This window comes from Papilio polytes, unplaced genomic scaffold, assembly GCF_000836215.1.
Source record: "Papilio polytes unplaced genomic scaffold, Ppol_1.0 DF822733.1, whole genome shotgun sequence".
Classification (NCBI taxonomy): domain Eukaryota; kingdom Metazoa; phylum Arthropoda; class Insecta; order Lepidoptera; family Papilionidae; genus Papilio; species Papilio polytes.
The window spans coordinates 1558152-1574177 of NW_013526471.1; the positions used below are offsets into that span (position 1 = coordinate 1558152).

Sequence of the window (16026 nt, forward strand, 5' to 3'; positions counted from 1 at the left end):
CGCACGCACCCCACGCCCTCGCCCTCCAAGGAGCCCTCCGCGGAGTCTCTGCGCTCCGCCGCCGACCTGCTGCCTCACTCCCGCATCGCCTGCCTCTACTTGCTAATATTAACAAACATCTTATACATTACATGACCAATGTACGCACTTGAGAGACGACTTCCCAAATTTTACAATTTTACAAGTGTTTAATAGTATGATTAATTTCTTGTGAATATAGAATTTTTAGTTTGCGAATATATTTATTTATTATTGTAATCGAATCGATGTTTTATTACTGCAATAAATATCATCACCAGTTCACGTCCCCATTGAGTGAGTCGGAGCCTACATAAAGTAAGAGGTGATTAGTTTTAAATCTAGGCCACGCTGGCCCATTGCGGGTTGACTTCACACATATCTTACAATTTCCTCTCAGAAAAGTACAGGTTCCATCAGGATACCTTCTCCGTAAAACTAAGAACATCGGATGGATGTTCTTAGTTTTACGATGAACAACCGGTTCCCTTTTTAACGCTTGTATAGTTAGATACTCTACAATCCATAATTAAAAACTACAACTTGTTTTGTCAGTGGATCATAGTGTTTTCCAAATGTTTTAATCCCAAATGTTTTTATTCATGGATGTCCTACTAAAGGATTGAGCTCATTTCGCAAAATTGAAGCCGAGCGAGACCTCAATAACTGTACCTTTTATCCCTCTCTGGCGATGGTGACTGTGTTGAAATATGATTTAAGGATAATAATTATGAAAGTCTTGTTTTTGTTTTCTAACATCAGAAGATTTTTGCTTCAGATGGATTTTAATATATCATTGTTATCATTAATGTATTTACCAAAAACAATACAAAATACATAATTAAAATATCAGACATTGCTAAATAAAACAGTCTTATGGAGGTAATATCTTATATCTTCTTCTTCTTCTGAGGCACTACAGCCGCGTGTGGGCCTGGGCCTGGTCCAGTAAACTTCTCCACTTCTGTCTATTTTGGGCCTTTTGCTTCCAGCCCTTGACGCCGATGTTCTTAAGATCGCGTTCGACTTCGTCTAGCCATCTAAGTTTCGGCCTACCACGCGCTCTACGTCCATCCGGCTTATTTTCCAACAGGCGTTTAGGAACTCTGCAATCATCCATGCGGGCAACATGTCCTGCCCAGCGCAGTCGTCCAATTTTGATGACCTTGTTGATGTTTGGCTCTTTATACATTTGGTACAGCTCGTGGTTGTATCGTGATCGCCATTGATCACCAATGAGAACAGCACCATAAATGCGACGCAGTATCTTACGCTCAAACACTTGTAAGCGTTCCTCATCTATCTTATATCTTAAATCTGAAATAAAAAAAAGTTATTTTTATAGAGAAAAGAATAAATAAATGCATAGGTGTTTAATGTATTTGTTCCTTAACTAGGATTGAATGGTCATGCATGGTCACTGTAATTCTTCACCAAACAAATTATGTTTAAAACTATTGCCTGTGAAAATATAACACACAATCAGTATAATACTCGCTTCGATAAGCCTCCGCGTCCAAGACACCAATTCTTCCTATTTTAATTAAGATTCTTCAAAAATATTACGGAATTAAAAAGACTCCGCCATTAACTTACGAGTCGGGATGTCATGTGGGGTTGTCAGTTCAGATGTCCGTATTTCAACAAATAAAAGACAACCTTTTCGCCAATCGCAAAACTGTTAATAAGGTTTTGCACGTAGCATCAATTAATATTTCTTTAAAATGTCGGTAATAAATTATTTTTAATTTTTAGAAACATTTTAAAAGTTTTGTTTTTACTTCATTACATTATATCAATCACTTATTTTCCTACAAACAACGAAAGGATTGTTATCTGGCAACTCTAGGTCACTGTTAGAAAGGGACACAGCGGACACTCTAGTCCTCTCACTCGGTTTCAATTTTTTTTTAGCGTGCAACAAGACTCTTACGCCCTTAGCATAAGGTTTTATATTCCTTATTTCCACTGCAAGATGTACAGATAGAACTCATTCCTGTTGTACGAATTACTTCCATGGCAAAAGCAAAAATTATTTTATAATCTGTATCGAGATTTTGACAGATTTGTTGGCAATTGACATACCAAGACAATGACAATGACATAAATAATTTGATTTGTGTTGTGGATACAAATATTCTTTGTTTATTAATCGGTATTTTCAAACTCCGTTTAAATGGAAGTAGTTCAAGTTATAACTCAGGACTACGTAAATGTCCACATCACAAAGTCTGATAGTGAGGATGCGCCGCCGATTGAAAGACGGTTCAAGAAAGAGATCTCCGTGCTTGACTTTAAGGTTAGCATGATTCATTTTACTGTTTTTTTATTTATTTATTCTTATTCGTATACCTTTGTTAAAATCGTTAGGGAATCGTTTAAATTCGAACATTTACTATTAACAATCTTAACAAAATAATTAATTGCAACTTCGTCTATGATTATATACCGGCAAAAAAGATATAAACGTACGTAAATAGTTCATCGAAATTGTAATAATTTAAGTTGAAATATAATCAGATACGATACAATTCAAATCAAATAAACAGATTTTGTTTAATGCCATTAGACCAGTCTCTATCATCTACTCTACATCTTTTTGAACCCTTACTGGTAATTATTGTTCTATTCTACTGAATAAATATACTTACAAAGTTTATTAGCAATAGTTAATCAAGTATGTACTATAATTGATATGTAAATTATTTTTTTAATCATTCAAAAACAACTTTATTGTTTTATTTTCTGCAGACAAAACTAGAGTTGGTAACCGGAGGTTCAGCACCTACAATGAAGTTGAAGGTATTTGATAAGAAGAACAACTTTGTGTGTGACATTGACAATGACAATGCCCTCCTCGGGTCATACCCCATTGATGATGGTGCTAGGATACATGTCATAGACAACTTTACATTGATCAAAGATTTTACAACCAGTGATAGTGCTGAAAGGTTTGTCTCTCAGAGGCTTTTCTTTATTTTTTGTATAGTTTCATTATCAACTATCCATAAAAGAGATAAGAATAAGTTTAGTATTTAACATTTCATAATAATAATAATGTCACAAAACTGCTTTAGTATAGTTTTATGTTACTGAGTTACTAGATGATATCCATTAATTATAATCCAATAACAATGGCAATATGTACTTTTCTTTTTGACAGAGGAGGGGATGCACAGGTAGAAATTTTTTTTTAAATATCTTTCTGTGCACCGCTCATCTCTAGATAGAATATAGGATATTTCTGCTATTGTAGTTGTCTATACACAGAGATTGCTTCATTATTTCGGTGAATACCAGTGGACATTTTGACACATTTTAGGTTCCAACTTTCCGAAGAAGATTATGAAAAGAAGGGAGACACGCTGCGCTCATTCCTGCAGCGCAACAAACTGGGCAAGTACAATGAGGAGGAGATGAACAAACTGAAGGAGCAGCAGCAGAAAGAGCTTGAAGAGGAAGCCAAGTATGTTTAAGCTTAAGTAATCATAGCACTTACTATTATCTTAACATCTTAGCACGAATGGGCCGGCACGCCCGGTGTAACACCACGACCACGCAGAAGACAGGCGCGAAATGGAAGCAATTACGTGTTTCGTCTGATGAGTGTGGTGCCGAAGGCTTAATTTAAGTGAATTTAAGAGGATGGGAAGGGAAAGTGGATTTAACGGAGGAGGAGATACGTAGGAAGGGAAAAATATCTCTTTATGTGCATCTCCTCCTCTGTTGGATAAGGGTAGGTAACGCATTTGCAATGGCGGATGTCTATGGGCAGCGGTTGCTTCGCCATTTTGGCGGATTCAGGTGGCCGCTTGCTCGTTTGCCACCTTTTGTTATAAAAAAAAAATGTTTTGATGGATTGATGGATGTTTGAGTTGTGAGAGTTTATAGTTTAAACTGCTGAATGGATTTTAATTAAATTTAGCATAGATGTAGGGGATAGTCTGAAAGTACATACATACATACTTTTGTTATTTTTAATTCCTTCCAGATAGTTGCTGTAGAAATCTAGTAATATGAATATTTCTAGTTGCACATAAATTTAATTAATAAATTGGTAATGTCATTTAGTTTGCAAACATTTAAATGTTTCGATTAATTTGTTATATTGGTTTCTTATATCTTATGTGAACTGGTTTCGTGTCCAGTCTAGCGAGCAAGGTGTTGGTGGGTGCGCGGTGCGAGGTGCGCGCGCCGCGGCAGCCGGCTCGGCGCGCCACTGTCCGCTACAACGGCCCGCTGGCCGGCGCACGCGGGCTTTGGATAGGAGTCCAGTATGATGAACCTCTCGGCAAGAATGATGGAGAGTCAGTACCTAACTTAGCTTACTAGTTACAAAACAAAATAACTATGCTAACCTTTGCAGAGGAATACAAAAAAAAATCAACTTTAACTAAACTATGGCACTGTTATGCGATTGTCGATTGTTTCGCAGCAAATTCAACTGTTTATGCACAACTAAAAATAGAGTAGTGTACGCACCTCCATATAAGCTTATAGGAATTCAAGCACAAACTAACAGACTAAAGAGTTGTGCGATAATTTAGTCGAAGGTGTGCGCCCTCTGATATAAGAAAGTGAATTAAATTTATGCCCTTTTGTGTCATAAAAACAAATTTACTTAATCTTACTTGATTTAAAATTATACATTAAAATCAATCAAGTGTTGCAAGTGTTTAAATAATAATATACAGTCGCGGAAATCATATTGGTACATGGCGGGATTCGAACCCAAGACCTGTAGATTACAAGTCAAGAGCCTTAACCACTGAGCCACTGACGCTCTTAATAATTTACGTAATAATTTACATACATAAAAATATATATTTTCAGGGTAAACGGTCAGAGATACTTCACATGTCCACCAAACTATGGCGGCTTCGTGAAGCCAGTGTATGTAACAGTTGGGGACTTCCCCGAAGAAAAATATGATTTGGAGGACGAAATATAAGCGACCCCACATATCGTTGCTGCTTTAATGCGTACAACTAACCAGTCATAGATTTTATATGCTTTATTCTTTTATATACCTTAATTGGTATTATCAGGTGCATTATATAATTAACATATGCACTTTATTGTATATGTATGGATGATAATACTGGTTTAGTGTCCATTTTCACTGTTAAAACACTTGTAATAAAACAGATATGTTATTGTACAGGTTTTTTGACAGTGTAAATATGACATATAGCGTAACTAAACGCTTGCTGGCAGGCTGAAGTATTAGACTTTTTTGAACTAAAGAAAGAGGTAAAAATATTGAGGAATATAATGATTTGATCAAATATTAAAGACTGAAGCAATATCACTTGCTTTTTAAAATTAACTCTTATGAAAGCGAGTTTTTGGTCTCAATTACTTTATCTAAAACAATTTTTGACAAAAAATACTCTGTGCATAGCGTTTGTTATTAATTTTTATTTTTGTATAAGTAAAAATCATGGGTAACTAAAATATATTAAAGATATGGTCAAATCTTTTTTGTTTTTTGAGGGAATGATTGTCAAATTACTATTGAAAATAGGAATTAAAACTTTTTTGATGTTTCTCAAATGATTAATGTAAATTGTGATAGGGTTTTGAAAATTTTTTACTGAAGTTGTGGAAATAGTGTGTTTAAATTTATTTTAGATTAAGTTTTGATGAAAATATTTTATTTAAATATTATTTATAAGTTCGTAAAATCATGTTTGCATTTGAAATACATTGATTGTAACATTCCAATGATTCGACAGAAATTGTAATGTTTTCTTACAACACAGCTTTAAAGAAAAGAATGTAATTATTTGCTTGTATCATTTGGATTTTTCATAATAAAATTATTTAACAAAATTGTTATTTTATTTCTCTACTTCTCCTTTTACAAATATGATAGGGTGGATTAGACAGTATCCGTCCAGGGGGGGTTATAGCCCACTTAAGACAAAACTTTTTCTTACTAATCAACATTAGTTAAATGTGGAGGGTTACACCGATAGAGGTGGACCTTGAAGGAGATGGATGGATTGTGTAAAAGGTTGCATCAAGAAGGGGTGATGATGACGGATGATAGTTATTTGGAGGAAGAAAACCCGGTGCGCCGACCTTACGAGGGTAGGATAAGGTAGGGGAGATGATGACTTTTTCTTACTAATCACATATTTTGAATTTTCCTATCTATTTCATTAACATTTTGTACGAGTTCAGAATAAAAATAAAACTCATATTTCGTCAGAAAACTTTATCAGTATTTAAAACTTCCTCCTCTTCAGTATATCCGGTCTCCAGTTGACGGGATGCGTCTCCTCGGAGGCGGTGTCGTCCTCCTTGTATATCTTGATGGTCTTGTCTGCCTCCGTGGTGATCAGTCGGGAACCCGACTGGTCGAATGTCATCGAGAATATGCCCGCCTCTGAGTCCATCGACCCGGGTTGTACTGGAGCCTGAATAATATATTTGTTTTTAGTTAATAAGTTTTGCTAAAGGGGGGCAGCTACCCCGACTCTTCTAGAAAGTAAATTCTTAGAGATCATACATAGGATATCTCAAAAAGACTATTCAGCTATTTAACCTTTAAATGCGCTCTATTAAATAAATAAACTAGCTTTCGCCCTCAACTCCGCCCGTGTGGAGTTAAAAAAAACAAAAGGCAGTATAGCCAATGTGTACTTCCAGACTATCCTCTACGTCTATACCAAATTTCATCGAGATCCGTTCAGCCGTTTATGCTGCAAACTCTAACAAACATCCATTCATCTAAACTATCGCATTTATAATATTAGTAAGATTATAAATTTGAATACTAGATTTTTTTATTTTTCCTTTAATATAATATCGATTTTGCATTAAACATTATTTTCTTGGAAGAAAAAATGGAGAAAAAATTAGGCCACATCTTGATAAAAAGTTTTTAAACTCTTTGCGTGTGATGTATCCTTTTTCAAAGAAAATGGACGACAATTTTTGTAAATAATTAATGGAGGAAGACGCATAGTTAAAATAACACTAATTTTATCCTTAACGTCACACTGACCTGTAACCGCTGGAAGTTGTACCCCGTCCTCCAGTCCCACAGGAACATGGTGCCGTTGTCCCCACCGCTGACCAGCACCCCCTCGGAGTTGACAGCCATGCAGTTCACTATCGCGTTGTGTCCGGACAGGTTCTGTATGAACTTGCCTTCCGGACACTTCCATTGTTTGATATTGTCCGGGGAGGCGGACGCGAACGTGTACTGTGTGGGATGTACGACGACAGAACGCACAGATTTCTTGTGATTAGTGAGTGTGCACATTGATTTCCCCGCTGCGAGGTCCCATAAACGTATGGTGGAGTCATGTGAGCCGGTTATTATCTGAAAATTCAACATGAAATTGAAAAGAATCTCGAAAAATATTGAATTATGATATGGCTCGTATTTTTAAATTCGGACAGATAGTTGATTTAGTATTGTTATATGATGTGTTTCATAGGTTTGGATATATTGTTGATAGAAGCATATTTGACTAATTTTGAAAAGAAAAAAAAAACATAATTATTCAAAAAATTTTAATTTTTGCATAATGCATATAAGGAGGAGAAGGGGTCAAAATTACAATTTTTGACATTGACAAATGCCCCTCATAACGGGAATACAACAGATTTCAGTTTTTTTTATGAAACTAGTTCTTGACTACAATCCCACCAATGTTAAGTGGTAATGTGGCCAAAGGATGGTACATGCAGCTTCTAATATACAGGGGTAAGAAACAAGGTAATATTTGTAAGTGGGACTCCGCGGATTTCCGCGATTGTACATATTGAAATAAATGTATGAAGTGTAGTGTTTTTTAATTCCGCCACAACAAAGCTCTACCAATGTTCTAAAGGTGTGGAGAAAGACAGAAGAAACCGTTTCACACATCATACAACACTACCCAGTAGTGACTGAAAACAGGGCAAGGTATCTTGGTTTGCTGAAATTGCTCCAGGAGATCACCAGCAACATAAAGGGTTTGCTGGGTTCTTCGGAGAGCTGGATTGACTGGAGTAATCCATGTCCTATTCTCACGCAAAATACGTGGTAGGTGTAGAGTTGTGGAAACCGTAGCCCCCACTACTATAACTACTAAAGTGTGGGGTGTGTCTCCGATGTCCAGTGTAAGTGTGTTAAGGCAGTGTGAGCGCACCTGGGGCTCCGCGGCCTGGCAGGCGAGCGCGGCCACAGTGTCGGTGTGTCCGGAGAGCGTGTGCACGTTGGCCTTGGTGCGCACGTCCCAGACGCGCGCGGTGGCGTCGCGGCCCGCCGACACCAGCACGTCGATGGTGGGGTGCAGCCCCAGCGCGTACACCGCCGACAGGTGCCCGTGGTAGTGACGGATCACCTGCCCAAATGGAAACATGCTGTTTTAAAGCCCACTATAACTTATGTGCAAGAATGTACCAGCTCTTGAGCAGTATTTCTTCTTTTTATTGCAATTTCATTTTTGTATTTTGTATTTTTTGTGTTGTCTAACTTTCTGGTTTTCTAGGGTTCATTGGTGCACTAACATGTTTGTAAAATATTTCTATTATTGTTGACCTATCATTGGCTGTACAATTTAACTACCTACTTTGTAATATATAGCTGTTGGTCTTCCTTAAAAACAAATAAATAAATACCACAACCTCAAAGACATAAGGCAAATGGAAGTAATTTCGCATACAAGCACATACAAGCTACCGGGCTCAATTTTGGTCCTATTCAACTTTATACCCTTTACATACAAAGGGGAAGTGAATTTGGTGGGGGATGCGATTGAATATATATCACAATAATTGTGAAATATAGTACTAACTTTATTATATTCCAAATCCCAGCATTTAACTTGTCTGTCCTCACCACAACTGAACAGGTATGGATGTCTTGGTGATACTTCCAGACCTACAAAACACATTGCATTCATAACATATTACAATCATATCTCATATAAATATATGAGTTATTACATACCTCTTACTGTACTGACATGTCCTGTAAGAGACACTTTCAATTTGCCAGTCGCTAAATCCCAAATTTTTATAACTCTGTCTGCAGCACCTGTAAGAAAAGTTTGACTTCATGTTTTCTAATATATTTACTATAATTTTAATAGCAACTAAACAAGTTTTATTATAATCAGCTCACTTTATGTCCCCACAGAGCGGCTCAGGGCCCACTTTGAATATCTTTACACAGTTGTGAAAGGTGCTTTGTTATGTTTTATCTACACAGTAAGACTTTTAGATAAAAGTGCATGTAAATTCAAAAAATACATCAAGGGATTCAAACTCAGGACCTGCAGATTATGTCAAGTTAACCCCCAAGGCCAATTTAAAATTTGTGACATCACTATAAATATGTTGTACATACATATTTCATGACAAAACTATTTAAAGAGTATACCTGTAGCAAACCATTCATTTCCTGGCTCAACTGCAACACATCTCACCCAACCTAAATGTCCCGATATCACTCTGAACAGCTTCCATGGTGCATGCCACTTTGGTCTGGGTGCTGTGGGCGGTCTGCGTGGAACTATGGCTGCAGCACCTGTCCCCAGGAGTCCCTGAGACCCGGGAGCAGCCGGGGCTGTCATTGAGCCTGGGTTGTAAGGTAGCATGGCACCATCTGAACCCAGTGCTGCGGATTCCGCCATATCTGAAATAAATATTAAAGCTTATTAAAATTAGGTCAAAACAGAATTTACAATTTTTTATTAGAGAAAAATAACTATTATGCAAAACAGTTAATACAAACAACAATTTGAGGAACAGTTTTAGAACTTAAGTTCAGTTTTAGATTCATTTTCAGTGCTAAAAAATTCTGTACTGTTAAATTTTTTTGTAATTACAAAGTAGTACCTGTGTCATGTGGTGTTTCAGGTCGGCTGAGGACTTGCTGTTGTTTTTGTGCTTGTGCTTGCTCCACTGCAGACATCACCTGACCATAGCTGTCTCGAGCTTTTACATTTTTCAAAATTTTCTCTCTATAAAGGTAGTTTACATAAATGTTAAAATAGTAAATGTAATCAATAAATATCATGTTAAATACTAGTTATTTTTTAGTACTTACGCTTTTTCATCGATTGGCGGCAGTAAGCTTTGGTTAGACAAAAACATATCATGAGATCTTTTTAACGATCTGAACACAAGCGTATGTACGGAGTGCTTGATTACATCGTCAGCCATTTTTGGTTATAAATTAGTTTCGCATATCACAAATACCACCGCTTAAACTATTTCTCATTTAGTTAAATTAATTACTTAAAGAACTAAACTAGCCCAAATACAAAACAAGAATAAACAAAACGCGCTTAACGTTTTTGTCAAAATTGTATTGGAATGACGTTGACATTTGATAATTTGACAATGACATTTCGTTTTGTAGAACTCATTATCTTTGGATTAAATAGTATATAAAATTATAAAATGTGCTTAGGATAGTTTTTAAACAGGTCTGAAAAACATTTTTTTAAAAGATTTTTTTTTTCTAGATAATTTTTTTAATCTTGTTTATCAATTTATCTTTAGGTTTTTTAGCGTAGCAAAACAAAAAGAAATTCATACAATCTAATTAAAAGGCGATGACTGTAAATGAAAATAAAAACTGTTTGCATTGGTGTATCAATCCTTTATTAGTATAATTAATAGAAAATCATTTCATATAAATTATTACACTAATTACATTTATCGAAAACAAATTACAAATTACCACTAAATTATTCTTTGATACTTCAAAGAATTCACAATATTCTAGAGAACAGGCATACAATTTTTTTCTATATTCGGTTTTTAGCATCATTCGTAAGCATATTTTTTTATTTACATTTACTTATATGATAGACTTTTTTTTTACTACAATCCTTTACATAAACAGAAATCATTTATATTGTCAATTAGCTTTAATAGTACATCATATAAACTTTAATACGTTTCTTCTGATATGGTTTGGTTAATATTTTACTAATGTTGTGTAGGTGAGTGTTTATCTGTATAGATTTATGTATCGTTATACTTTGTAGCTTAAACTACTTTCTTAATTACTCAAGTAAATGGTAAATCCTAATTTTATATATATTACGTTGTTTTAACACATATTTGGTGTTTTTTTTTACAGGTTTTTAGAGTACATTTTTAAACAAAAGCATACGTGTATGTACTTAAATCTAGGCATTATCTGTGCATTTAAGCTATTTATCATTTAAAATATTGTGAGTACTACTTAAACACGAATTTGAAATCACTCATATAGTTTTTGTTTTAGTGTTGTGAACTGTTGCGTGCGAGGTCCTCACACGAGGCGGTCGACGTTGGAGGGGGCGCGGGCGTGCCACTCGTACTCTATATCTGTTGTATCGGCGACGGAGAAGACCGCGCCTTCCTCGCTTCAGATGGCCGACTTCTCAGAGTTGTTGGCGTCACTGACGCGTCTCGAGTGCGGCGCGCGTCGAAGGCTCCTTGGCTGCAGATTCAACGGAGGAAGGTTGGGTCTTTCGATCCTAGTAGGCGAGGAGACAAGCGGTCTCGTTCTACGTAGAGTTTCCATCCCGTTCCTGAAGTACTCCTCGGTTCTATCGGAGTAACTTTCGATGAGAGGTGCCGGGTCTTCGTATTCCACGTTGAAGTGTCTGGTGATGGCGAGGTCTTCAGGTGGTCCGAGCTTGTAAAGCGGGGGTTCCACGCACTCGTAGTGATGGTCTTCTGTGTCGTCGTGTGGGTAGGTGTCGGCGACGAAGTGCCTCGTGCCCCTTGGGGTGAGCGCCGCCCAAAGCACGCGGGAGTCTAGCGCCGCGCTGCCATATAGTGCGTTGGAGCCACTGGCTTTGCCCGTGCCGCTCTTACAGCCACCGCGCACCCTTGAGAATCAACAAAAGACGTGAAATAGACTGATAGAAAAGACTTTATGTAAGAATATATTGATACGTACTCTCTGCACTTGAGCAGGAAGAGGGCGAGCAGCGCTGCGATGCAGAGAACTGCGATACAGCAAGTAATCAGCACTAGGAACCACGTGTCGTCGTACCCCGCTGGCTCTGTGATCACACATACAGCGTTAAATTAGACCTAGTATTAAGAACCTTATCTAAACTTTAGTCCGTTTTGATTGTATAGTAAGAAAGATTGCAGCCTGTGCCCAAAGACATGGTATAAGATTTCCGTGTGGAGAGGCTTCGCCAACCAATGATCATGGCAGCTACCATTAATAGTTTCACTCCAAGAAGTTTTTTAATATACTACATTTACTAATTCTCTAGCCGTTCGTAATGACTAACGAAGAGGATGTATCTTTAAAAGTCAACTCTCTTGTCATGTCTTTGGTAATAAATCTATTTTGTCGTCACTGACCATGTCGTGGCAGCTCGTGGTACTCGACTCCCGGGAAGAGTGCGTTGACTTCGTTGTTGTGGTGCGGCGGGCAGCGCGCCGCTTTGCACGGCGGGGTGAGGTTGGCGGCGCCGGCGCTGGCTAGGAAGGCTGGTAGTGGCGGTGGCGGCATGCGCAGGATGCTGTCCGGCGGCGGACCCACCGATAGACATTCTGACCCGCACGACATGTTGGTACTGAAAAGTTATAATGTAATAAATGAAGTTTATTAAAATTGAGACATTTTAGAAGTGATAACGATGTTGTGTGTTTATTGTGATATAAATCCATGATAACATTAATTTATCATAGCAAAATAACATTTAATTTAAATAAAAATAAATAATACCATAGTAGTAATAAAATGTCACTATTAATAAGTTAATGAGGAAATACAGATTCATTTATTATGTTCAAGAATTTCAGAATTAATTTCGATAAATTAGTAGAAAACAGAACTATTAATGTGAAAAGATGTTTAAGCAAATTTTTAGCTCTCATTAAATTTTAATTACGTTATTAGCGACATTAATTAATTATGCAATAAATTTGATAATGCTACTATACTTACGTGTATTTTTAAACAATTTTTTATACAAAAACACAGCACTTTACAACAGTTTCGAGTTACACTTGCACAGAAATTGGTACAGGGATGAACAGCGCAGACGCGAAACTTCACCACGGACATGCCAAACAATATTTTCAATCAGAATTATTCGATTACTTTGTTATTCATTGCCTGCAAAGTACTGAGGACAAAACAATGTACAGAGTAAAAATACGCAATGGATACGATTCATTTCGTTCGCTAGTAAGGGTTTTAGTACATAGTACAAAGTATTTTATTGATTCGCGCAAGCGCGGGAAAGGATTTTGCGACCCTTACATTATAGCACTCTGCTATACAGTTCAAGTGGGTGTCAAGTGTCGCATGCTATCCCTGTCTGCCATAAATGATTTACACTTGTGTGAAAGAGAGGGATGATTGTGTTTATGCTTTAACATTTCTATGACATTATTATGGCTTCTATTAACAATATTTTGTTTTTGATAAAGTTTTGAAAACATCTGTTTAAAATATTTCTTAAAACCAGAATCAGGGTGATTTATATTCTTAACTGTGTACCAACACATTTAAATAATATGAATATAGTAGTAATATGTATGAAGTATTATTATGAATATTTCGTTTTACAAAGACCAGTGAAGTAATTTATTAGTTCATGTATTACTGGAAGAAACTTTTTTATTTCTTAAAAAATAAAAAAAAACCCTGGATTAAAACTTACAACATGAAAATGAAGCTTATTGTTCTTATGGTGAAGATGCGATCGTCGGTGGGTAGGGAATGTAATTCTTTAACTATGGAATTTAAAACGTTTATCGATATCGACGGTATAAAGGAATTTAATTATGTTTTTACTCTTTTACAGAATGCTATCGCTTTGAGCTTGCGGGAAATTGAACGTACTCGTTAGTTGTTTTTTTTTATTCGAAACTTTTATTTTAAATGGAGAAAATTCTATTGATACGAACACAGATTAAAAAAAAGAAGAATCGTTTTGTTGTTTAATAATTTTAATAGTTAAGAAACTCTCCACAGTTAGATAATCATGTCTTTTAGTTTGTTTTTAATTTTTAATTTTGTGATGGGTGGAATTTAATCGAAATTTAAGAAAACCTTTCAATAAAATGCAAAAATCTAACCTTGTTCTGACAGTGGTAAGTGAAATTTTAATCCGTGACGTCATCGGTACAGAATTTAATTAGACGTCATTCCTGCAGAGGGCGCTGCGAGCGACGCTTTGACGTGCGCAAATTGAAAGCCTCTTTTACACCGACCGCAAATAAAGTGCACCAACATTTTATTTACAAGTACATTTTCATTATTGAAATGTCTTTGTATTTCTGCTATCAATAAAATGTCTATAGTTCTGATTTAAAATAACTTAGATTAAATATAAAACATTAGGAAAAAGAGTAGATAAATATTACCGTTCTATTTAAATTAATTTAATATTAAAGATATATTTAACTTCATACTAATCATAGTAATATTATAAATGTGAAAGTTTAGATGGATGGATGTTTGTTACGAGTTTGTAGCCTAAACGACTGAACGGATCTTGATGAAATTTGGTATAGATGTAGAGGATAGTCTGGAAGAACACATAGGCTACTTTCGTTTTTTTTTAAATTACACGCGGACAGAGTCGCAGGCGAAAGCTAGCATGATTCATAGTTACCACACTTGTATAACCTAAACAGGAATACAAAAATTTTCACCTGTTGCTCAAAAATATTAGTTCCATATTTTCTTATATTTGTCGCGAGAGGTTTTAATTTATGGTTATAATTTAGTGTGAGAAAGTCTAAAAAATTGTCTATTACCTAGAAGTGTATCCCCAACCTCATATTAACGGTCAAAATATTGATAGGGCGAAAGTCCATGACATTGAACTACAATCCTTCATTTAAATATTGTTATTTCTGTTATTTGCAGTGATTTTACCTTATCATAAAACTAAATTATAATAATAACATTAATATTAGGTAACAAATACGTATATAAAATTAGCTAAGTTATTATAAACGTATTGTATTTGAGAAGAATGCCGAAATGAAAACAAACATTGCATAAAGGGCGCCATTTCTCTGACGTCATCAAGATGGCTGCCCCATTGATGAGAAGTATGGCGTTTGGTGGCGTACTGCGCATGCCCGAGCTATACAACCATTGATAGAGTGTGAGGGCTTTTATAACATCAGATTTTCAAGTCTCTTTAAGTTGCATTCCTCGGTTCTCACTGCCGAAACCTTAATAGAAAACATCGTTATTTTAGTGTTTTAGACAAGCAATCTTTAGCGGTTATTGAGGATGTAGTTTCACCGTGGGGTGAAATAAACCACTATATAATAATAAAACAGTTTATTGTTTCACGTACACGGATACAAGTTAAGACGTACACGTAAACAATATAAACTAAGAAAACACGTAAACAAAATGGCGGGCGAGAGGGCAAACGAGCGAGGTGTCAGCACAGTGTAGCAGCGCGAGGCGACTGTTGGCCGGCCGGCGCGGCGCGGTGCATGATTCCGCATTTCGGACATTTTGCATCCGCGCCGCGGGCGGCGCTCTGTAGCGCGTTGCAATTGTATATAAAAATGTGGAGTGTGCGTGTTTGTTTGTACGTGTATAATATGTATTTTGTATGTGAATATATGAGATGTGTTTTGAGTATGTGATGTTGTGTTGTGAATGTGTGTGTGTGAATGCGTGAATGTAATGTTATATATTGTAAATAAATGATAAATAAATAAATGTAGTGTAATAGATAGATAGATAAATAAATATGTAAATAAGTACACTACATCACTCCCCCCCAGAGACCGTCACTACGGGCGAAAGTAGTCAGCAAAGCGAACGGTACGGCCTGAATGAGTCCTTTTGACCTCTTCTTGGGTATGCGCGTGAGGCGCTGAAGGAAGAGGGTTGGATGGGGAACGAGGGGAATGGGTGAATTTAGAAAGAGGAGTGGGAGAAGGAGTAAGACAGCGGACATGGTGGTAGATCTTTTTCTTAGAAGGCTTGTTGAAGTAACTAGGTGACGTGTTAATGTCACAACAAGGTGCCGCGTGAGAATGAGAGTTTGGAATGCT

The 16026-nt window shown here is 36.5% G+C and overlaps 3 protein-coding genes and 1 long non-coding RNA gene across 10 annotated transcripts in view; 1 reads left to right on the forward strand and 3 right to left on the reverse strand.

Moving 5' to 3' along the window:
- Window positions 1-760: 760 nt before the first annotated feature.
- On the reverse strand, window positions 761-1616 carry LOC106105709. Its single transcript, XR_001225752.1, has 2 exons — window positions 1499-1616; window positions 761-1335 (listed from the first exon to the last, which is right to left on the reverse strand). It is a non-coding gene; the product is annotated as an uncharacterized LOC106105709 (long non-coding RNA).
- Window positions 1617-2102: 486 nt separating this feature from the next.
- Window positions 2103-5853, forward strand: LOC106105780 (tubulin-folding cofactor B). The gene is made up of 5 exons (XM_013286218.1): window positions 2103-2317; window positions 2770-2969; window positions 3341-3484; window positions 4167-4325; window positions 4852-5853. Exons 1-5 carry the CDS (start codon window positions 2195-2197, stop codon window positions 4967-4969), a joined length of 744 nt encoding a protein of 247 aa, XP_013141672.1. The 5' UTR covers window positions 2103-2194; the 3' UTR covers window positions 4970-5853.
- A 373-nt stretch (window positions 5854-6226) lies between these two features.
- Window positions 6227-10344, reverse strand: LOC106105781 (pleiotropic regulator 1). The gene is made up of 8 exons (XM_013286219.1): window positions 10073-10344; window positions 9862-9986; window positions 9404-9658; window positions 8972-9058; window positions 8817-8902; window positions 8169-8363; window positions 7034-7354; window positions 6227-6443 (listed from the first exon to the last, which is right to left on the reverse strand). The coding sequence occupies exons 1-8, from the start codon at window positions 10186-10188 to the stop codon at window positions 6252-6254; spliced, it is 1377 nt and encodes a 458-aa protein (XP_013141673.1). The 5' UTR covers window positions 10189-10344; the 3' UTR covers window positions 6227-6251.
- Window positions 10345-10717: 373 nt separating this feature from the next.
- The window catches only part of LOC106105822, a 16595-nt gene continuing 11286 nt past the window's right edge, over window positions 10718-16026 (reverse strand). Inside the window, exons 1-6 of one of the 7 annotated variants that reach the window (XM_013286282.1) lie at window positions 14999-16020; window positions 14758-14890; window positions 12935-13115; window positions 12346-12560; window positions 11927-12032; window positions 10718-11855 (exon numbers count right to left, since the gene is read on the reverse strand). In XM_013286282.1, the coding sequence (XP_013141736.1) occupies window positions 11387-11855; window positions 11927-12032; window positions 12346-12553 (783 nt within the window). In that variant the 5' untranslated portion in view covers window positions 12554-12560; window positions 12935-13115; window positions 14758-14890; window positions 14999-16020 and the 3' untranslated portion in view covers window positions 10718-11386. Of the gene's footprint in view, window positions 11856-11926; window positions 12033-12345; window positions 12561-12934; window positions 13515-13655; window positions 14357-14757; window positions 14891-14998; window positions 16021-16026 lie in introns of those variants that run through there. The other 6 variants (XM_013286285.1, XM_013286283.1, XM_013286284.1 and 3 more) reach the window with 6 other exon arrangements.